General features: G+C 58.9%; 2 protein-coding genes across 2 annotated transcripts; one reads left to right on the top strand and one right to left on the bottom strand.

The window, feature by feature from the left end:
- Positions 1 to 212: 212 nt before the first annotated feature.
- LOC118692654 (basic proline-rich protein-like) lies at positions 213 to 4,367 on the bottom strand. Its single transcript, XM_054516590.1, has 3 exons — positions 4,233 to 4,367; positions 3,576 to 4,120; positions 213 to 902 (listed from the first exon to the last, which is right to left on the bottom strand). Exons 1-3 carry the CDS (start codon positions 4,365 to 4,367, stop codon positions 833 to 835), a joined length of 750 nt encoding a protein of 249 aa, XP_054372565.1. The 3' UTR covers positions 213 to 832.
- Positions 4,344 to 14,724, top strand: HS3ST2 (heparan sulfate-glucosamine 3-sulfotransferase 2). The gene is made up of 2 exons (XM_036392552.2): positions 4,344 to 4,799; positions 13,480 to 14,724. Exons 1-2 carry the CDS (start codon positions 4,366 to 4,368, stop codon positions 14,096 to 14,098), a joined length of 1,053 nt encoding a protein of 350 aa, XP_036248445.1. The 5' UTR covers positions 4,344 to 4,365; the 3' UTR covers positions 14,099 to 14,724.
- Positions 14,725 to 21,866: the final 7,142 nt, after the last annotated feature.

Below are 21,866 nucleotides of genomic sequence, written 5' to 3' on the forward strand. Positions count from 1 at the left end.
AGATTAAAACCTCCCCCCGCCCCCAGACTTTATCCCTTTCATTCCAGGACTCTTAGCAGTGATTACAGCCGGGGGGAAGCCATTTAGCTTTTAAGCACCACTCCATCCTGCTTAAAAATGCATTTCAGAATCAAATGAGTTTGTGCAGCACAGCCAGGGCTGGCTGCTCCGGCTGGGCAGGAGGCTCAGAATTAGGACCAAAGTAGCTTGAGTCAGAGTCAAAATTAAATTTATTGTTTCTGACCTTATTGAGAATACAGTGCATTTACAACTGATTAATGAGGCTTAACAGGAGTTCAGACCCAATTGAAGGCAGCTCCACAGCCTGCACTTCCATCCTGCTGTCTGACGGGCACTTTGAGACTCCCCTGGCCTTAGGAGACCCCGAAGTGCAGAGCTGGGAGATGTGCCAGCCGGCGCTGGGAGGGCTGTGACGGAGCCGAGGGGCTGTGCCAGCCAGGAGCAGCCCCCAGGAGCAGCTCAGGGGCCGGGGCAGCTGAGTGCCAGTAGCTGGGACTGAACCCCCACCCTCTGCAGCACCGAGCCCGTGGCTCCCACCCAGGGAGGGCACCACTCAGATGGTGTGAGTGGTGCCAGGGAGTCACCGGTGAGTGCTGAGGGCTGACGGTGCCACGGTGATGCTGGAGACTCTGGGAGCGAGGGATGCAGTCCCAGTGTGCTTGCAGTGCTTGGGAATGGCTGAGTCCTGCTGGCCTGTGCCCCCACAGTGTCCACAGTATCCTGGGGATGTGCAGCAAGTCTCTGAGCGCCATCAGCCCCGATCCCCATCCCTGCATCCTCCTGGCCCCTCACAGCTGCCCATGGATCTGGCTCAATGCATCCCTCTGCTCCACTGCCCAACTCCAAAATGCCAAAATGTCCTTTTAGCAGCTCCAAGTTTCCTGCCAGGACAAGAAGAACAGGGAGGCACTTGAGCAACAGGCCTGGAGTCTGTTTCAGGACCTCATCAGGGCCACGAGGCTGCAGCAGCTCAGCTCTGGCTGCCCCGCAGCGCTGAGGATCTCCCTGTCCCTGCACGTGCAGTGCTCAGCCCCTGATTCCCAACACAAGGGTAGGTGGCAGTTTGTCAGCCCAGAACCAAAAGGTTCTTAATGACATCAATATTAGATGCAGAAAACTGGACTAACAGTGACACTTGGGCACTGAGCAATTTCTTTGGCTCTGGAAATAAATTCTAAACTTGTTCTGTTCTGCCTTCAACACAGAGACATAACTTGGGCAGGACACCACTTTTAATCGTATTTGTTCTTTCTAGTGTGCACTTTATTGCTTCCCTATTCTTTTAGGTTTAATGTGATCCTGGCACAAACTTTGTGTATTTCTGTAATAATCTCCTGATCCCTACACTTTGTAGGGAGCTTTTCTCTCTGCCTGCCTGGCAGCTGTCTGTGCTTGGGATGAGCCCTGGACCAGGTCCTCCCTGGAAAACACAGAGCTGTGAGCCCCCAGCAGTGGTTCCTGCTGCTGTCAGTTCATGCTATGGTGAGATCAGTCTCTCAGAGGGGAAACAAGGCAAAGGGGCTGGCCTGAGGCCTGAAGACAGGCCCCAAACCCCTTCTGTGGTGTCTGTCATGAGCGCTGTTTGGCCACAGCCCCACAGTCCCGTGAGCCAAGCGCTGCTCTGAGCAGGAGAGGCTGCAGGAGCCATACTGGAGAAACTGCCCTGGGCAAAGCAGCATCGAGGAGCTGCAGGTGGCCTGGGAGGGACAGGATGCTGGGGTCCTTCAGGGTTAGTGTCAGACAAGGCACTGGGGTCCCTAGCTGCTTTGGTAAATGTACAGCCAGAGATTGGAGAGCTTGGGAGTGATGAAGGAGGCAAGATGGGAAAGATCTGCTTGGGAACAGAGCCAGGGACCCAAGAGGGATGGGGAGGAGAGGGAGCACTGGTGGGACTCTGAAAAGTGGCAAAGGGAGGTGGGGAAGAGAAGATGAAGGAGAGGATGGTATCAGGCTGGGAGCAGGATGCAGCAGCAGCTCCACAAAGGACCAGGTGAGGGGGCAGAAGGAGGCAGGATGTTTCCAGCTCTTCCTCCAGGCCCCATGCTGCAAGGCACTGGCTGAGGAGGGGGTATCTTCTGCAGTGATCCAGTGGGCTCTTTCCCCCTGCAATGCCAGAGCCTGGCACCCCACTCTGGGGATCCCACTGGGGGCTGGCTCCCAGGGCTCTGTTAGCACAGGCAGCAGGGCCGGGAGCGTGCTGATGGCACCAGAAAGCTGTTGTTTATGTGGAGTGGGGCGTAAACAGCAAACATGTCATGGAAAAGACGTGCCCTGCACAGATACAAAGACTGGAAGCAAAATTGTCGGCTTTACAAAACATTCCTCCCTTGCAAGTAGAGAAACGTGGAGGTGTTGAGGCATCCGCAGCAGCTTTATTTATCCAGACGCCTCTAATGTTCATGCTTAGGCAATGTGTCTGCTGCCGAGGCTGGATCACCACATGGAGGTGGTGATCTAAAACGGAAAAAGCAACTTTTCCACAGATTTGGCAGTTTGTCATGGAGAGGAACTAAGTGACAGATACTTTCCTCCGTAGAAAACAGAGCCTGCCAATGCCTGGTCCCTCAGGTACCTCCACCCTTGCTGTTGCTGCCCGGGCAGGGCAGGGGCCCAGGCTGAGGTCCTGTAGGCTCTGTCAGTGCCAGGGCCCTGCCCAGCCCTGTGCTGGCTCTGGTGCAGCATGTGAGAGGGGGAGAACCAGCCCTGGGTGCATTCACATCAGTCAGGGATTGCCCAGGGGCTGGTGCTGTGCCCCTGGCTCCATCCCCCTGCTTTGAGCCACACAGAGGGGCTGGGGCTCAGCCCTGCCTGCCACAACCTGCTGCCACACAGACCAGGGCACACTGTACCCAGTGTCCCAAAAAGAAACACCCGTGGGTCACTGAGGAGGATGAGGTTTGTCTCCACAAGGACTCAGCCCATCCTCTAGATCCAGGGCTCTCCTGAGGCAACAGGACATGTCTTCCTGGAAACTCCATTCCTGCTCCCAGGGAGGAGCAGTGCCACGCTCCCACCCCAGCCAGGTGAGAGGCTGCAGGCAGCACTGCTTTTCATTTTTTTCCATTGTTTCTCAGGTCTGCACCGAGTTCTGGGTGTTGCACAGGAGGGAACCTGGTCCCTGCCCTGGACTGGCAGCCGGGAGCCTGCGGCATCCTCGTTTGTGTCGGGCTGGCACTTCTTGCCTGTCTCTCCCTGTCATCATCCTTCTTCCCAAGGAACAAGACAAGTACTTTTCTGCAGCCGATCAAGCTTCTAGTGCTGAGAAAGCAGGAGCGATGGCTGCTAATGTCTAAGCGGTGCCGCACGCAGCCCTTTGGCTCAGCAGGAGCAGCCAAGCGGAAGCCTGGGATGTCGGGGCGCAAGGGGAAAGGAAAGAAAAGGGGAGCCGGGGATGGGGATGGAGCAGTCCGCATTCAGAGTCTGCCGCAGCCGGTGGGCTTCCCGGCTCAGCCTGCATGTGGGGCATCGGAGCCGGGACAGGCGGGGCTGAGCAGCCCCAGCCCGGCAGTGAAATTTAATTCATGCGTCACTTTAAAGCTTTCCCTCCTACTTACCGGCGGCACGGCGGCGGCCGATGGCTGCTCCTCCTGCCCTCCCGAGGACAGAAGCGACTGCTACCGTGGGGCGGCCTCGCCGCGCTCCCCTCGGGGCCGGATTGTTGGGGCAGCGCGGCTCTGGCACCGGGCTGGGGCATCCCGGGACCGGCCGTGACCCCGGCAGCCCCGAGCCCCGGCTGCCGCTGCCGGCGAGGGCTGCTCAGCCCGCTCCGCCGCTGCTCCCCGCTCCCGGGCGGAGGGTGCGCGGCTGCGGGGACCGAGGCGGCTGCCCCGGCTCCACAGCGCTGCTTCGAGCGGTTCAGGGCTGGATGTGGGGGCAGAGCGGGGCAGGGCCGGGCAGGACAGCGCGACCGGAGACGGGACGAGCGCAGCGGCACCGGGGCCGGGCAGGGCGGGCCTCGGCGGGCGGCCCGGTCCCGGGAGGAAGGGCTGTGCGCGGCGGCACCCCCGGCCCGGCCCGGCCCGGCCCGGCCCGGCCCGGGGGAGGCACCGGCCGCCGAGCGGCCGCGGGGGCTCCGGGAGGCGCTGACGTCAGGCGGCCCCTTAAATAGCGACGCAGCCGCCGCTGCCCCGGCACTTCCCGCGGAGGCAGCGCGGAGCCGCCGCCGCCCGATGGCGGGGATGGCCGCGGCGGGGCGGCGGGCGCAGGGGGGCCGGGGCGGGCGCGGCCCCCTCGGGCGGCCCGGCCGCGCCGCCGCGTAGCCGCGGGCGATGCCGGAGCGGCCGCGCCGGGGCCGGGGCGCCGGGCCGGGGCCCGCCGTGCCCGGCGGCGCGGCCCCATGGAGCCATGGCGCGTAGGGCGCCGAGCGGGCGGGCCCCGGCCGTGGCTCCGGCTCCGTCCCGGCGGCTGGCAGGGAGGGTCCTCGTCCTCTTCACGCTGTCGCTGTCCTGCTCGTACCTGTGCTACAGCCTCCTGTGCTGCTGCGGCAGCCCCGCCGCGCCCCGCGCCCGCTGCCCGCCCGCCCGCGCCGCCGCCGCCAAGAAACTTCTGCAGCAGTCGCGGCCGTGCGGGCGGGCGGCCCCCGCCCCGCCGGCCGGCAGCGCCCCGGGGCCCGCCCGCCCGGGCACCAAGCGCCTGCCGCGGGCCATCGTGGTGGGCGTCAAGAAGGGCGGCACCCGCGCCGTGCTGGAGTTCATCCGGGTGCACCCCGAGGTGCGCGCCCTGGGCACCGAGCCCCACTTCTTCGACAGGAACTACCACCGCGGGCTGGAGTGGTACAGGTGAGGGCGGGGGGCTGCGGCACCGGCCCCCGCCCGCCCCGGGCACCCCTTGGCCGTCCCCCGTCCCGGAGCATCCCCGTCCCTCCGCACCGCGGGCACTCGCCGCCCCGCTGCCCGTCCCCTCTCCTCTCCCGGCGCTCTCGCTGTCGGTGCGGACTCGGCTCCGCGTTCCTCGGTCGCTCGATGGAGCCGGCGGGGCCGGAGCGGTTCCGGCGGGCGGGCGGGCGGGCGGCGGGGGCTGTCGCCCGCCCGCACTCCGGGAGTTTTCCTTAATCTCCTCTTGCTGTAGCCCAGCGGGTCGCGGCTCGGTCCTGCCCGTTCGCCGGGGCTCTCGGCGGCAGCCCCCCGAGCCCCGGCCCTGCCGATAGGCACCCCGGAGCCGGGACGATGCCAGGGCATCCCTTCCATCCCGTCTGAGGAAACGTTTGCTTGGGTGAACGGTTCTCCAAAACGCGTGAGTGCCTGCACGGAATGCACTGTCCTCCCGCTGCCCTGCTCGGTGCGCCCCGGCACCCTTCTGCTGCCGGCTTTGATCGCTGGCTCCTGAGAGGGACACTCCTTGTCCTCTGCCATCCCCTCTCTCCGAACTCGAGTAACTGTGGATCTATATGGAATCTCTAATCATTTGCAGAGGTCAGCGAGTGTGTCTCCAGCAGGAGATGGTGGGATTTTAATTTCCATGAGGGCTTTTGTGAGGTGCAGTGGGCGCTCTGGGAGAGGCAGTGCTGCTGTAAGCAGGTCACGGCACCCATGGGCTCAGACCCTGCTCCCCGAGCGGCGCTTGCTGTGCTCTGGGACGCTGCTGGGTGCTGGTGCAAGGCCACGGCACTTCTGCTGGGCATCAGCCTCGGGAAGCAGAGTGGGGCTTGGCCTGGCCCTGGCTGCCTGTGCTCAGAGCAGGGGAAAGGGCTCTGTCCGTGTGTCGGGGCACCGTGGTGGCACAGGAGGCGGCCTGTGGGTCACACCAAGCTCTCCTGCCTCCATCTTGACGGCGCTTTCCTGGCAGGGATGTCCCCAGTTCCGAAGCAGGTCAGTGCCCAGTGGCAGGCAGGTGGAAGTCAGGGTGACGTTGTGCTCGCTCCCAGCTCTGCTCGGGTCCTGGTGGCTGGGGCTCGTGCCTTGAGAGGCAGTGCAGGCATGCATGGAGACCTGCAGCGCTGCTGCCCTGTGTTCAGATCCTTTGGTACTGGTGGCAGGTGACAGGAGAGCCAAGACAGGCACAGGTGAAGCTCATGGGAGCTATTTCCTTCTCTTGAGGGTGTCCTGCAGCATGCCCTGCTCCTCCTGCTCTTCAGAGAGTAGCTACAGCAATACTCTTGATCTGCTCTTGCTTCTTGGCAGGTCTGTGTCATTCCCACGTCCTCTCCCAACATCAGGCACTGTCACCCCTCCTGCATCCCCCAAAAGCCTGCAGCTGTGAGCAGCCCTGCAGCACAGGCATGTGAGGACAGTGCTCTCTCTGAAAGACACCCAGAGTGTCAGGATGGGTGATGGAGCAGAAGATGGGTCCTGGCTGAGCCCCTGGCTCAGAGGGGAGCTCCATGGGCTCAGCACCTAGCTGGGAAGCAACCCCCCAAATCCTGAGCTGGGATCCTTCCCTACATCCCTGTGTCTGCGACTGATGTGGGCTGTGCTTCCCCTGTGTGCTGTCAGTGTGGGAAATGTGGGGCTGGGAGCCTCATGGGCAGTGCAGGACTGAACCTGTGACACTCCCCCCTTACGAGGTTTGGGACACGGAGCCTGCCCTGAATGAAGTGACAGACCCTTCTGGGGCATGTAGGAGCACCTGGGGACCCCAGGGATGGTGCTGGCCAGGAGCTGTGCCCTCTCCCCTCCCACTGGCACTGAGGGGCTGCAGCAGCGTGCAGCTGACCAGCCAGCCTCCCACCCTGAGCCGTTGTTCCATCTGGGATTCTCCATGTGAAGGAACTTGTCCATGACCAGGAGGGATGCAGCCTGTGGCCGTGGCAGGGTGGTTTTGGAGCAGCAGTGGGAGCGTGGCCAGGTGAGCAGCGCCCTGCCCCAGGGCCCAGCTCTGTCTGGATCAATAGAGAGATCACGCCAGAGCAGCGGGGCCTGCAAATTAGTTCAGCTAAAACAATTAAATGACACTTCCTTGGTTTTATTACCTTATTTTTTTTAAACTGACAAATGTGCCAAAACTTAAGCGCAGAGGCTTCTAAAGTATAAAATGTGGAATTGATTTTTCTCCTTGCAACTGGAGCAATTAATGTGGAGCAGGTCTAACCCACAGTGGGATAAGCTGCTGTGGCTCTGCCAAGAGCCTGGGAGCAGAGAGCAGAGTAGTCCTGCCCGTGGCCATGGCCCAGAAGGACAGAGCAGAGGCTGGGGCAGCAGATGTGGGGGCTGTGAGGGATTGCAGGGGCTGCCTGCCCCGAGCCCGGGGTGGGGGGCTGCCCCTGGCCTGGCTGGGGCTGTGTTCCAGCTTCTGGCTGGGGAGAGCCAGCGCTGCCAGGCTGGTGGAGGGTGGTCCCTGCAGGCTGCCCAGAGCACTGACCCCTTGGAAAGGCAAAGGTAAAGGTAAAGGCATTCCCTGGTGTGAGTAGAGACTTTGCCTGTGGGAGCCCTGGCTGCTGATGCCAAGTCAGCTGTGTCTTTCCCTCGTGCCCCAGTGGGGACCCAAGTGGAGAGACCAAGCTGGTCTTTGGTGCGGTTGCAAGTAGCGTGAGAACTGAGCCCCTTTGATGCTCCAGAAACGTTGGTTATCATTTTCTCACGTTTCCCCCTGCCCTGGCATTTGTCTGACGCAGAGATGGCAGAGCTAGCGGGAGGGGACACCTCCTCATCTGCCTGCCCTTGCCTCTCCAAATGTCATGCTTGTTCACAGCTGCTCTCATGGTGCCTCTGCCTCAGCTGCTGCCATGGCCCGCAGCAGCCCCAGCTCCCCGTGCAGGGGGATGAAGGCTGGGCAGAGGCAGACCTGGGCTCCCTGTGCAGGGGGATGAAGGCTGGGCAGAGGCAGCCCCAGCTCCCCGTGCAGGGGGATGAAGGCTGGGCAGAGCCAGCCCCAGCCCCAGCTCCCCGTGCAGGGGGATGAAGGCTGGGCAGAGCCAGCCCCAGCTCCCCGTGTGGGACCAGCACCCAGGGCTGCCGCTCACCGGCTCCACACCCTGAGCCCCGTGCTGTTTCCAGTTCCCATCACTCTCTAATCCACCTCATTAGCTACAGATACACTACAGGAAAGATATTTTTAGCAAGGTCTGTTTTAAGACAACTGAAACCAAACAGCAGCTTCTGGGGATATCGATTCATTACCAATTCTGCACTAAATGTTCAATATTGAGCTTTTTCCTGCTGCAAGTAGTGTGGGCCAATAACCTTCAATATTTTCCAGAACACAGGGAAGATGGTGTGATCTAAACTGCCGTTAACTTTGAGCAGTGGCTCTAATTGCAGCATCTCGGGGTGCCGTTTTCCTGCTCAGGATTCCGGAGTGGTCCTGTCAGGCGCCCCAGAGCTGTTTTCGCAGAGAGGGGCTGAGCCCGGCTGCCCCCATGCCGTGGCTCCCACAGCCGAGCCCTGCCCGAGGCGGTGCTGGCGCAGGGCAGAGCCCTCTGGCTCTGTACGGAGCCACCTGCCGGAATGCCCTGACCGCAGGGGTGGCACCTGGGCCGGGCCTGGCTCTCCTGTGCCGCCGGTCCCTGGAGCTCGGCGCCGCTGCGGCCCTGCCCCGGCCCTGCCCTGCTCCGGTGCTCCCGGCGCTGCGGCTGCCCCAGGAGGGTGGCTGGAGCACCCTGCGGGACCCGGCCGTGTCCCCGAGCCCCGGGGCTGCGGCAGGGCAAGCACGGAGCCGGCAGACGCTAATTGCTCCCGGCCACTGCTAATTGCTGCCGGCTAATGGCCGGGCTGGCACACGCACAAATGGGAGCCCATTAGGCTTTGCCCGGGACTTGGTTGTGGGCTTTACTGACAGTGCATTTGGGTGAAGTTAATTAGCGAGAAGAGAAGAAGGCAGCAGCTTCAAGGATGCTTTGAAATTTCCTTGACTTCAGAGAGTGCCCTGGCTCTGGGGAATGTGCCTGGAAGCCGTGGCAGAGAGTGCTGCATGCAGCTGTGCTGGGCAGTGCTCCCTGGGCACTGCGCTGCCCCTGCTGCCCCTGCACGGCTCCTGCTGACCTGCCCGGCCTGGGCCAGGGGCTGCTGGGCCCTCACTCGGGCCAGGAGAGCCCCCCTGTCTGAGGAGCTGGGGGAGATGCTGGAGATGAGCTCATGCTGGGTGCCTCACCTTCGGTGTTAAAGATGTGTATGCCAGCTCCGTTCCTTCACCTTGCTTGTAATCTGCAGTTTGTTCTCACCTTGCTTTGGAAGCACCAAATTCTGCTGGTGGCCTGGCACACCATGGGAGGCTGGTGAGAAAAGGCCGGCAGGCCCTGGTGGCCCTGGGTGTCCATGGTGGGGCAGGCTGTGCCCACAGCGTGTGCCCAGAGATGAGCACACAGGGAGCAGGGCCAGAGCTGCTCACAGGGCCTCTGGGTGATGGGGAGCCCACAGGAGCCATTGCTGGGATGGAGGGGTTTGTGTTTGGTCGTTCTGCACTCACCTGGCACAGGGAGGTCTCCATGGCTCTGCCACAGGTCACTGGCTCGGGAGTTGCTGCAGCAGCTGGGGCACGGGCAGAGGTTTTAAAAACAAGTATTCAGTTTTGGAGTTTCGCCTGTGGAAGGAGTTGCCTTGGAAATGGGAAAGGGGGAGACTCTGGGCAGTGTCCATGAGCAGAGAGCAGTCCCCAGCAGGGCTGAGAGCCGGGCTCTGTGCAAGCTGTGCAGGAAGCCCTCCCTTGCCTCCTGCTCCTTGCCAGCTCCGCTGCCCTCAGAGCTGCCTTGGCCTCTGCCAGACCCTCCACCAGTGCTGAGCGATTACTGAGGAAGGTGAGAGTCACACATAGGTGTGTGTCTGTGAAGGGCAATGGCAGTGTGCCCTCTGGAAAAGAATCTCTTGACTTAAAGGACACTGCAAATCTCTGGAGCATTTAAATGATTAAAAATGAATCAGCAACAAAGTTAATTACTGTGTTCGCTCTGCTTTTATGCATGGAAATGTCCCTCATTAGCTGTCTGCAAGCACTGGTGTAAATTCTTTGAACATAAACATTTATTAGAGGGAGCTGCTCCGTCATTAAATCGTGGCTGCAGTAGAGTGGGGTGGTGGCAGGGGCCGTGGGGCTCAGCCACTGCTGCCAGGGCCAGGGGCCCTCGGGGGGCGTTTGTGGCTGTGGGCACGGTGCTGTCCCTGCAGGCTGGGCATGCAGCCACTGGGTCCTGCTGGGCATGGCAGTGCCCAGCTCTGGGCCAGCTGGTCCAGCCTGGGGGGTGCCAGCGTGGCAGAGCTGCTGGGGATCCCCTCTGTCCCCTCAGCCCCTCGCAGCCCTTGGCAGGGTGGTGCAGCCCCCAGCCAGGGCGTTGCTGTCCCCCTGACCCCGGGATGTCTCTCAGCCAGAGATTTTTGTTTCCATCACACCTCGGTTCTCACACGTTTAACCAGTTTTGTTCAAACTTCCCGGAGCTACCAGAAGCAGCTTTGCTGGAGCTTTCATCCACCACTGCCACCCACGGTCCTGCTTAGCAGAGGTGCCAGGCAGGAGCTGAGGGTGCTGTCAGCTGTGTGTGCACCCGTGGCACGGCATGGCACGGCATGGCACAGCATGGCATGGCCTGGCACAGCACGGCATGGCACAGCATGGCACAGCACAACCCTGCTGGGAGCAGTGCCAGCTCCTGTGCCTCCCCCGCTCACCTCCCAGCACAGCAAGCTGGAGACCCGCTCACAGCCCACCCTGCTCTGCTGCGGCCATCAGCCGGCACAGGGGGACGCAGAGCCCTCACCCCAGGAGCTGGCACTCGGGGCTTTTGCCAAATTAAGCAGTTTGTTTCTATGCCACTGAGCAAATGGAGCCAGGACCCCACAGGCCAAGCTCTGCACACAGCAGGGGCTGACCCAGAGCTGCTCCGGGCAGGGCAGTGATGGGATTATCAGTGGGCACTGCCCTCCTCACTCTTATCTGCAATATTTCAATTGTTTGATGAGATTTGGTACAAATTCCTCCCTGGGAGAGTGTTTCAGGCATGTTCAACATCAAAGCAGTGCAGCCAGTGAGGGAGTGCATGTTTCTTTAATGTGGGAGTGTTGTAGGGGCCGCAGGGTGCCCAAAGGCAGATTATAACAAAATTAATAATTCAGGCTCGGGAAGGTGCTGGTGAGGAGTTAACCCCTTCAGGGCAAGCTGCTGCCTTCGTGCTGGCACAGCCAGGCCAGGCTCTGCTGCTGCTGCCCAGCACCTCTGGGGTGGCGGGGGCACAGCTGGACACAGCTGGGCACAGCAGCTCCCCTGGGCTGTCACCCACCTGTCCCCGTGTCACTAACATGGGCAACCCCTAAATCTGGGCTGAAAGGAGTGTCAGTGCCCGTATCAAGTGGCAATTAGGGGCTTTAAGAACTGGGCAGCTCTAATGAAAGCAGTCTCTAACTCGGGAGGAATTAATGCTGTCCCTGCAGCCAATGTGCCCAGCGAGTGTCCCAGCCATCCTCCCCCTGCCAGCGTCACTCACGCACCACTGTCCCCAGGCTGGCACCGCTGGCTCAGCACGTGCCAGGGGCCAGTGCCAAGGCCAGCTGGGGACATCAGCAGAGCCAAGAGACGTGCCCTGGAGCAGCAGGAGCAGCTCCTGGCTCAGCCCTGGCCACGCACTGCGGGCCAGCACCAAGAACCTTCACACCTACACCTGCCAGCCTGGGCCTTAGAGCTGTGTGACATGCTATTTGTATGCAAAAAACCCTGTGAGTGCAGAAGTCCAAAAATATTATTTTAAAGTCTGGTGTAATTAAGTTTGCCATGCATTTCCCTGCTCCTGCAGCCCTGGGGATCCTGCTGTTAGTGGGAAAATGAATGCCTGGATGACATCTCTCCCCCTTGCATGGCTTCACTGGTGATTTATTTATCTGCCCATGCTGTGTTTTGTTGTCTCAGCAGTCTCTGTTTCTCATGAGCAGCAAACACTGGGAGTCCATTTAAAAAAAACAACTCTTGTCTCATTTCAGTAATTTACTATGCAGAGGTTTTGTGTTTTTCATAATAGATTAGAACCTGTAATTTTGTATTTTGAATGCATGGACCTAATAACTCACGTAATGAAAATCTAACAGGCTTGAGGATGAGCCATTAATGAAACAGCAGTTTTATGATCCAACACAATATATTGTAATAGTGAATCACTTACAGAGCTGTCCTGTGCTGATTTATGATGAAACTTGTTTGTGATGTGGAGATAGAACCATGTGCCTGTGCTTCCTGACAGTCATTAACCAATGGGAATCGTAATCGGGATTTATGGGGTTTGAAGCAGAGCACTGGGAAAGGCCAATTAAGCACCATCCATGCTCAGGTACCTCAGTGAACCAGCCCTGCTAATTTATGCTGACTAATTAGTTTGTTTTCTCTCAAATTAGGAGGCTGGTCAAGAGCACATGAGGGTGCGTGGGATGGTGCCCTGGGCAGGTGCCCCCACTCCCCTCTGTGCCCCGGGTTCATCTCTGTCCTCTGCTCACACAGGTGCTCTGGGCTGCTCTTGGACCTCCTCCCAGTCAGGTCTTTCATCAGCCCAAAGCTGCTGGCCATGGGCTGTGTTTTAGGGATGGTGGAGGTGCCGGGTCCTGGTCACCGCCCTGGCCCGGCCTGGGGAGCCCTGGTGGCCCTGGCACTGTCTGGGTTTGTGGCACGGATAACCCAGTGCCCCGGGCTCTCCAGAGGGATGGCTGCAGGCAGGGATGCACAGAGGGACGGTGTGTTTGCTTTCCCTGGCTGCTGCTGGCCTTGTGTTCAGCTCCACAACCTGAACTGGGGCTGTGCCTGCTCACAGCACAGCAGCTGCTGCTGCCGCAGGGCACTGCTGGGGTGTGGGTGCAGCAGAAGGATGCTGGCCTCATCCTGGCTGCCACAACTCCCTGTGCACTCCAGCCAGGCATTCCCTACCTGCTCCCTGCCTGCTCCAGCCAGGGGACCTCCAGTGCCATGAATCTGACTGCAGTGGATTTGATAGTTTACTCTAGTAATACAAGACCAATTTATAAATCTTTCCGTCCCATTAGTTTTTATTTGATTTGGATGTTCAGATGTCAAAGCAAATGATTTAATTAGTGCTAAGCTGGGCTGCAGGGATGCTGCATTTCCCCCAGGCTGGTGCTCCTTGCCTGGCCTGCAGCCCAGCTGCCAGTGCCAGAAACAGATGTGTGTACCCAGGAGCCCATTTGGAGCTCTTGGGCCAGGCCCTGGTGGGGTGGATGATACCCTGGTGGGCACAAGCCCCACATCCCTGTCCCAGCTCCCACCAGCAGAGCGGCACAGCCCCCTGGGGTCTGTCATTGCTCCCCAAGGCTGCTTGTGGTGGTGGTGTGGCACAGCCATCCCACTCCTGCGTCCTGGCTCTGGACACACACTGCTCTGTGTGTGTGGGGCTGCCGGTGCCCCCATCCTCTGCCCAGGCTGTCCCCTGCGACTGGGATGGACCTGGAAGCCATCCATGGGTCCTCCACAGAGCTGCTGGAGGGGTCTGTGCCTGCCTGGTCCCACTGGGAGGGGACGTGTCACCAGCCCCATGGCGCCGTCACCACCTCCCGGTGCCTGTCCCGGCTCCTCCCTTACCATCACCCTCTGCTTCGCCTGCAGGAGCCTGATGCCACGAACACTTGACAGCCAGATCACGGTGGAGAAGACCCCCAGCTACTTTGTGACCAAGGAGGCCCCGCGGCGCATCTTCAACATGTCCCGGGACACGAAGCTGATCGTGGTGGTGCGCAACCCGGTGACCCGCGCCATCTCGGACTACACGCAGACGCTGTCCAAGAAGCCAGACATCCCCACCTTCGAGGGGCTGACCTTCCGCAACCGCAGCCTGGGGCTGGTGGACACCTCCTGGAACGCCATCCGCATCGGCATGTACGCCGTGCACCTGCAGAGCTGGCTCCAGTACTTCCCCCTGTCCCAGATCCACTTCGTCAGCGGCGAGAGGCTGATCACGGACCCGGCGGGCGAGATGGGCAAAGTCCAGGATTTCCTGGGCATCAAACGGGTTATCACAGACAAGCACTTCTACTTCAACAAGACAAAAGGCTTTCCGTGCCTGAAGAAGTCAGAGAGCAGCGGCTTGCCTCGCTGCCTTGGCAAGTCCAAGGGCAGGACTCACGTGCAGATAGACCCCGAGGTCATCGAGCAGCTTCGGGACTTTTATAGACCTTATAACATCAAATTCTATGAAACAGTCGGGCAGGACTTCAGGTGGGAGTAAGTGTCCAGGAGCAGAGCTGCAGTGACAGGAAGCTGCGGTGTTCTCTGAGGAGGGCCCAAGGGGGCTGGAGCCAGGACCCCTCAGCCCATCCTGCCCAGAATTGTGGGCAGAGGCAGGCAAGGGGTTCCCTGTCCCTGAGGAGTCTGCAGCGCTCCGGAGAACCAAGACAAGGAAGACTCAGAGTCCTGCTGCAGCCCCCAAGCTAAGGGATAAGTGCCCAGCAGCACTGCCTGTCCCAGCTGCCTCTGTGGGGTCCTGTTTGCTCTGAGCACCACATGGTCCCCAGGGCCACGGGGATGGCCCTGTCCTGCGGCCTGTGCTCAGGCTGCTCCAGGGCACATCCCTCTGTGTCCCAAAGCAGATGGGTGCTCCTGGACAGTGGCAGTGGGACTGTCCCTGCCAGGCCCTGTCCTGGGCAGGCAGAGCTGCTCTTTGTCACTTGCGCGCCGTGTGTACCCCTGAGGACAGTGAGATGTATCTGCTTGACACAGAATCTATGGAAAATGTTGTACTGATATTTTGTCCTGTGAATAAAGCACAGAATCCTGCTGTTACGGGTACAATAGTGGCACTAATTTCCTTGTTGAGCTTGTGATCCCTTCATGTAAATAAAGTGGCTTCCACCAGTCCGTATGCATGGGCTGTTCTTAGGACAGGGCTGGGCAGAGCTGGGGGGCCACGGGGAGCCCCCCCACCCCCAGACAGGCGAGGGAACGGGCAGGGGCTCGGGCAGGACAGGGGCTCAGCCCTACACAACCAAGGGGAAGCTGTGGCACAGCCCTGCCTGGGGCTGCCCAGGCTCATCCCCTGGCACGGGGCTGGGATGTCTCAGAATGGTGCACAGGGACCACACAGGGATGCAGCACATCATGGACCAGTTTGCAAGGCCTTACTGAGAGTGATTAGTAACCAGTGAGCTCTAATAGGAAAAAATTGGAGTTAATTAGTGGCCACCTAAGAGAGCCCCATCTGCATCTCTGCCAATGCCAGCCGCAGGGGAAGACACAGCAGAGAGGGGACCCAGAGGCAGGTATGGGCAGGTGGAGGGAATTAATGGCCATTGACAGGAAAATGGGATATTTGCTTGTATGATTTTTCCTTTAAAGGAGAAAAACATTCATAGCGAGACTCACAAATCCCAGCCTCACAGTAGAAAAGCCATTTCCAATCCACTCCAAGGAGGCAGAAGGTGCCAGGTTAGATTGATCCTCCTGACAATACTGTATTAGTGGGAAATTAGAGCTGGAGCCTGAGGAAACTGCTGCGATATCAAACAATTACTTTACATTTGTCCTTACAAATGGAGGGAGCAGAAATGTGCTTAAATCAAGTATTAGCTTTCCAAAGGGTGAGCAAATGAGGGCACAGGCAGGGCTGCACTGAAAATGCAGAGCACATTAGGAGCTCTTAAAAATGGCTTAAAAAGCCCCAAGCAGGCAATTTGCGTGCCGAGGAGGCAGGGCAGGGGTTTGCTGAGGATGGCAGGGTTTGGTGAGGACATGGAGTGGTGCTGGTTTGGAGATGTGAGGCTGAGCAGAGGGGCTGCCAGAGGGAGCCCCCGTGCTGGCCCAGCCTGGCAGGGCACAGGGAACAGGGGTTCTGCTCTCAGGGCTGTCACACCACTGCTTGCAGCCATCCCTGGCACAGCACGGCCCCAGCTGTCCCCACAGCAGCCACCCCGTCCTGTGTGCTGTGTTTTGATGGGTTCACTCAGGCCTGAACCCCAGAGAGCAGCTGTTCAATATTTATCAGCTCATAAATAGTTAAACATAATGAATGTGGTTTAAGTGGTCCCTGATCCAGCTGAAGAGCTCTTGAGATCAGCTGGGCCAAGGGAGTCCTTCCCTGGCCCGTTCCCATCAGCGGTCAGTGCCCTGCCCAGGAGAGCAGAGCCACTGGCACATCCACAGAGTCACAGCTCCACTCCTGCCTGGAAGCAGCCTCTCCTCCCAGAATGGTCCTTTCCCCACTGGGACTGCCCCAGGCCCCCCAGTCAGGATCTTACCTGTGGCAGAGCGTCCCCTCCAGTTCCTCACCCTGCCTGGCCCTGATGAGCACACCTGACCCAGGGGGGAGCACCACGACTCCAGTGTCTCCCATGGTCCCTGGCGCAGCTCGTTAAATTCAGCCCTGGTATTTCCAGGTGCACAAGGAGCGTTGTTATCCCTCTGACCATGGCAGGATCACAGCACCGTGAGCACCGAGAAAATTTGATTAACTTCTTATTAAGCTAATGTGATTCAATTTCAGTGCTGGCTCCATGTTTACTGGAGCAGGCAGAGTCCTGTGAGTGGCTGTGGGGGACTCCCAGCCCTGTCCCCCCACTGCAATGCTTGGCTGTGTGCTCCCAACTCACCTCCTTCCCCACACACAGAGCGGGCAGCAAGTGAATACACTCATTAATGGAGACCTCCAACCCCTCGGCGACGATGGATGCTCAGGGCAGCTGGGATTCACACACAGTCAAGTAGGTCAAGCTTCCTCCTATTATTCCATCAGGCTGCAGCAAGGAACAAGAGCGTGGGCTGGTGTGACTCAGGGCTCTGTCACTGCTGCCCAGCACAGCTGGATGGGCACAGCTGGGTGGGTACAGCTGGATGGGCACAGCTGGATGGGCATGGCTGGGTGGGTATGGCTGGATGGGCACAGCTGGATGGGCACAGCTGGATGGGCACAGCTGGGTGGGTACAGCTGGGTGGGCACAGCTGGATGGGCATGGCTGGATGGGTATGGCTGGATGGGCACAGCTGGATGGGCACAGCTGGGTGGTTATGGCTGGATGGGCACAGCTGGATGGGCACAGCTGGATGGGCACAGCTCCCACAGGGACAGGGGACATCGCTGCTGGGGCTCACAGGGTGTGATGCTGAGTCCTGGCCAGCCCTGAGCCGCAGCATGAGGCTGGGTCAGAGCAGTGAATAGGTGTGTGAATAGGTGTGTGAATAGGTGTGAATAGGTGTGTGAATAGGTGTGTGAATAGGTGCGTCAAGGTGTGTGAATAGGTGTGTGAATAGGTGTGTGAATAGGTGCGTCAAGGTGTGTGAATAGGTGTGTGCATAGGTGTGTGCATAGGTGTGTGCATAGGTGTGTGAATAGGTGTGTTAATAGGTGTGTCAAGGTGTGTTAATAGGTGTGTGAATAGGTGTGTTAATAGGTGTGTCAAGGTGTGTTAATAGGTGTGTTAATAGGTGTGTGAATACGTGTGTGAATAGGTGTGTCAAGGTGTGTGCATAGGTGTGTGAATAGGTGTGAATAGGTGTGTGAATAGGTGTGTCAAGGTGTGTTAATAGGTGTGTGCATAGGTGTGTCAAGGTGTGTTAACAGGTGTGTCAGGGTGTGAAGGGACCTTATCGTGCCTGCTCCCCCAGCTGGCTCCTGCGGCGAGCACGGCGTGGGGACAGCAAAGCATCTCTGGCACGCTCCAGTGGCTGGAGATAAGGACAGCTTAGGGATAAATATTTACCCAGTGACTGAATGGATTCAACCGAGTTCATTCCTATTAGAGAATCTGTTAGTAATTATCTGAAGACTCGTTATTACCTGGGGACCTATAATCTCCCACAGTAATGAGTTGGAGTGGCTCCTGTGGCATATCAAGCAGGAGGGGGAAGGTGGGAAGGGGCCACTGCCACTGCAGCAAGGGCAGGCAGGGCTCAAGGACAGGGGAGCTGGCTCGGCCTTGGGCAGCTGGCACCATGGGGCACAGAGCTGCCACCTCATCCTCCCTGCCAGCCCAGGGGCAAGCCCCGGGCAGAGCTCGGAGAGCCCAGAGAGGCGAAAGCTGAGACTTGGATGGAGCTGCTGCATGCCCAGCCAGGCGTGGCTGCCGGGGATGTGCTTCAGGACACGGCCCCTGTGCCAGGCATGGGTGAGTCCCAGCCCCAGGGGCAGCCCTGGCAGTGGGCTCTGTGCTGGACTGTGCCTCAGCAGCATTGTCCCAGTCCTACCCCCATAGGCACTAATTCTGCAAACCTGAACCCATTTTATATGGCTCAAATGAAGTAACTGAAGAGCAAGGTGCAAGGCAGGGCAGATATTGACAGATCCCACACCTGCAAGGGAGGAAAACCCCCTCCAGGGACACATATCCAGGGTTCCTGCATGCCAGCAGAGGGATGGTCCCCACTGCCACTGCCACTCAGGGCATGCTCATCCCCCTGTCCATCCACAAACCCTGCAGGGCACAGCAGCTCTGTGCCACAGCTCTGTGGATGCTCAAAAGAGCAACCCAGGAGGGAAAGTGTTGGTAGGTCCTGGTGGATTTGTGTGTTTTAAATAATTTGTGTGTTTCTTTATTTATTTTAAACACACCAATTTTATTTAGAACACCCAAAGAGGCGAATGCTCTCAGCCCCATCTCTGCCTGCCCCAGAGCTGCCATGTGGCAGTGCTGTGTTTAGTCACAGCACTGTTATGAGACCAATCCATTCATTTAGCTCTAATCTCTAAAACAAAGATAAAATTACATGATTAAGATCTAATTAAAGTCTGACTACCAGCACCATGAATCACTTCAGCACAACTTTAATGGATGCCTTTCGAAGCCATCGTGCATTTGGTTTCCTTCCGTGGCCAGTGATTTCCCTGCAGGGACTGGGTCTGCTCAGGCTGATGTTTGCTCTCACTGGCTCTGATTTGGCTGGGGACCACTAAAAATGTTTACATGTGAGCGAGGAGCTCGAAAATCCATTTCTAACCAGACAGAAAATTTCATTTGACAAGCTCATTCAGATGCGCTGTGTCTCTGCAGAGCTGAGTGGAGCAGGGGGGCACCTCAGCCACGCCAGCCCCGGCCCCAGCGGGGGACAATCCCCCCAGCCCTGCCGTGTGCTTGGTGTGGCACACAGGGTGCTCGGTGCCCCAGTGGCACCAAGGGTGGCTGATGGCCAGAGCTGCACTAAACGCCATTAGCTCTCCTTGGGGAGAAAAAGCAAATTAAATTCCTTCTCGCAGCTCTTGGGTTGTCCACCCCGAGGCACAGCCCTATAATAATGTTGATGGAGAATACTGTCATTTCCCTCTTTCCCAGCAAATCACTGCCTGTCGTTGTCCCAGCGCTGTCCCTGCCAGATCAACACAAGCATTTTAATGCCCTCACTCCTGTGCTTGCAGCTTGTCAAGGCAGAGACTCTGCCAAGGGCTGCCTCTACCAAAGGGCTGCCTGCCTGGGACCAGCAGCCCTGGCAAAAACTGCAAGTCCAAATTACCAGTGCAATGGCCACCATTAGCCCTGCTGATGGCATCTTGTCCAGGGGAGCAGCTGGGGGATCCCCCCACAGGATCCCCCCACGTGCAGCCCCACGGGATCAGCCAAGGGATCCCCCCACGTGCTTGGGAGGGCACACCAAACCCGCTGCTTCCCCGTTGCTCACCCGTGGGGGACAGATGAAATGGGTGTTGTGGGAAACAAGACAAAGAAAACTTACAGCCCATTCAGGTTTGTGCTGTGTCTTTTTCAGCAGAAGGATGTGTAGTTTTCCTGACGGTGGCACATTAAGTGCACAGCATCCTCTGGGGATGGTGGCTCTGCAACAGGTACCTGAGAGGCTCAGTGGGAGGGGAGATTATCATCATTAATCACCACTGGGAAAAAAGGCACTTTCTCCAAACTGCAGTGCTTGTCCTGGGGATTGTACACACATGCAGCCATACGTCAGGGGAATGGTCCATCCCTGGATGACTCAGCCAACCAGAGGAGATAAAAGAACTGAAATTCAGGAGTGCTGCTGGCTTACATCTTCAGAGGGATGAGCCTTCTGAAACACTCATTGCTACACAGCAGGGCTCAGCACTGGGTGGCTCCTGTTACGGGCCAGACAAACACACCCTTGGCTTTGGGAAATACAGAAGAGCAGCAGGACAAGCCCAGGGACAGGTGGGCTCACGGTGCCCAGGGGGCCTTGGTGCCAGCAGCTCCCCCCACCCCTGTGCCAGGCCACAGGGGCTCACTCATGGCCACTGAGAAGCTCTGGTGCCGCAGCCACCTGCTTAAATCAGCGTGGGCCAGCCTGCCTGCAAGCCCAGCTTAGCTCAGAGCCCAGCGTGGCCCTGTCCCATCTGCTCAGGCTCTTCCTGCCTGCAGAGCTGGGGTGAGCGTGCGCTGGTGAGCAGTGTGGCGCTGCAGTGACCAGTGCCAATCCTGTTGGAGCGCAGGTGACTGGGCAGCTGTGGGAAGCACAGCAGGTTTGCACCTGGCGGGGCCAGGAAGGGACAGACTGGGCTGGGACCGACAGGGAGGAAGGGGAGAGGATTGGCACAGATGGAGTGGGGCAGAGGATGCTGCAGAACAGCACCACAGCCCTCCCTGCCAGCTCCAGCAGCCACGGCTCACCTCCACACCAGGACAGGGCAAACTTCAAAAGGGGGAGAAAATGTTATTTCTCAGAGTTAATATTCCCTTGAGGATCTTGCTCTGCTCATTATTCTGGTTGTTACTTAAGCAGCAGCTGCTCGTCACTCGTGGTGCGGTGCTGAGAAGGGCTGAGTGCAAGAGGCTAATTTATTTTCTTTTAGTGCTTCTCATCCATGGCAGCCCCTGGCTGCTCCTCACCACTGGAAACCAATCGGAGGCATTTCAGATATTTCTAATGTATGACAGCAACTGGGAAACAGAAATTACCCTCTCTGAAATAATTCCTGAGACAGATTTCTTTTGGCACTTTGCAATGGAGACGCAGAGGAAACGCGAGCTGCATGTACTAGTTTGCTTTTCCTGGGCAATTTATTAGCCCCACCATCTGGTTAGACCCTGTTCCTCTCCCCAAACACCCCTCACTGCAGGGAGAGCACCTGGGGGCACTGGGAGTGCAGAGGAGCACGAGGAGCCTCCTGCCCTCCGTGGCCTCAGTGCTCCAGCAGCCCCAGCACTGCCACCTCTGGCACTTTGTGCCCTCTGGGGCTTTGCTGAGCCAGGCTCCCACCTTGAGGGTGCTCCTGTGGCACGGGGGGAGTGTGGTGGCCCCATAGGAGGGACCAGAGGGTCCCTGCCCGTGAGCCCTGCCCCGGAGCCCAGCCCTGCAGCAGGGCCCTGGGGGCAGCAGGGCTCGATGCCCTCCTGCTCCGGCCATCCTGGCTCCAGCCATGAGGAGCTGCTGGCAGTGGGTCCCTGCCAAACCCGGAGCAGGAGACAAATGATCTGCTCAGGATGCGCTGCCTCCGCTCCACCTGCTCAGCCCAAATGAAATTAAAATATTGACAGAAACAATTTCCAGAGGGAAATTGGAAGCGTTAGTGGCAGTGCTGGAGCCAAGTGCCTCCTGCAGCCCGGCTGCTGTCACCTTCCCAGGCAGCGGGGACAGGCAGCGTCCTCCAGCCAGGCAGGGCCAGGTGCCCAGGCACGGGGCAGAGAGTGCTCTGGCTGTGACATGCCATCCCACCATGGCATCTCCTGCCAGGGCACCAGAGATGTGGGCACAGTTTCTGCTGCTTTCACAACACTCAGAATCATTTTCACGTAATAGTTTGAATAAAGCAAACTTAACGTTTTGTGCGCACACGTTTTCCCCAGGGAGCCAGTGCTGTGGGGAGGGGAGTTCTGCTCCTGTGCCAGGCAGGCAATTCCCTGCCCCAGAGCAGCAGCAGCAGCAGCAGCAGCAGGAGCAGCTCTCGTGTCTCTCCTCCACTCCCCCTGCCCAAGCACCAGACATCCCTGCCCCACAGCACCACCGCTCTCACCCCTGGACGGAGACTCAGCTCCCCAGGAAGACACTGCCCCTGCCAGCTGCAGAACAAGGCTTTCCCTCCCCTTCCTCAGTCCTGCATTCCAATC

Source organism: Molothrus ater, chromosome 16, assembly GCF_012460135.2.
Source record: "Molothrus ater isolate BHLD 08-10-18 breed brown headed cowbird chromosome 16, BPBGC_Mater_1.1, whole genome shotgun sequence".
NCBI classification, from domain to species: Eukaryota; Metazoa; Chordata; class Aves; order Passeriformes; family Icteridae; genus Molothrus; species Molothrus ater.

Excerpts from the sequence above, each read along its gene's own strand:
- HS3ST2 (XM_036392552.2), top strand. The coding sequence starts at position 4,366 with ATGGCGCGTAGGGCGCCGAGCGGGCGGGCCCCGGCCGTGGCTCCGGCT. Across the intron at positions 4,800-13,479 it reads CGCGGGCTGGAGTGGTACAG|GAGCCTGATGCCACGAACAC; the intron begins GTGAGGGCGGGG and ends CTTCGCCTGCAG.
- LOC118692654 (XM_054516590.1), bottom strand. The coding sequence starts at position 4,367 with ATGGCTCCATGGGGCCGCGCCGCCGGGCACGGCGGGCCCCGGCCCGGC. Across the intron at positions 4,121-4,232 it reads AGGGGGCCGCGCCCGCCCCG|GGGCCGCCTGACGTCAGCGC; the intron begins GCCCCCCTGCGC and ends TCGCTATTTAAG. Across the intron at positions 903-3,575 it reads CGGCCGCCGCCGTGCCGCCG|GAAACTTGGAGCTGCTAAAA; the intron begins GTAAGTAGGAGG and ends TTGTCCTGGCAG.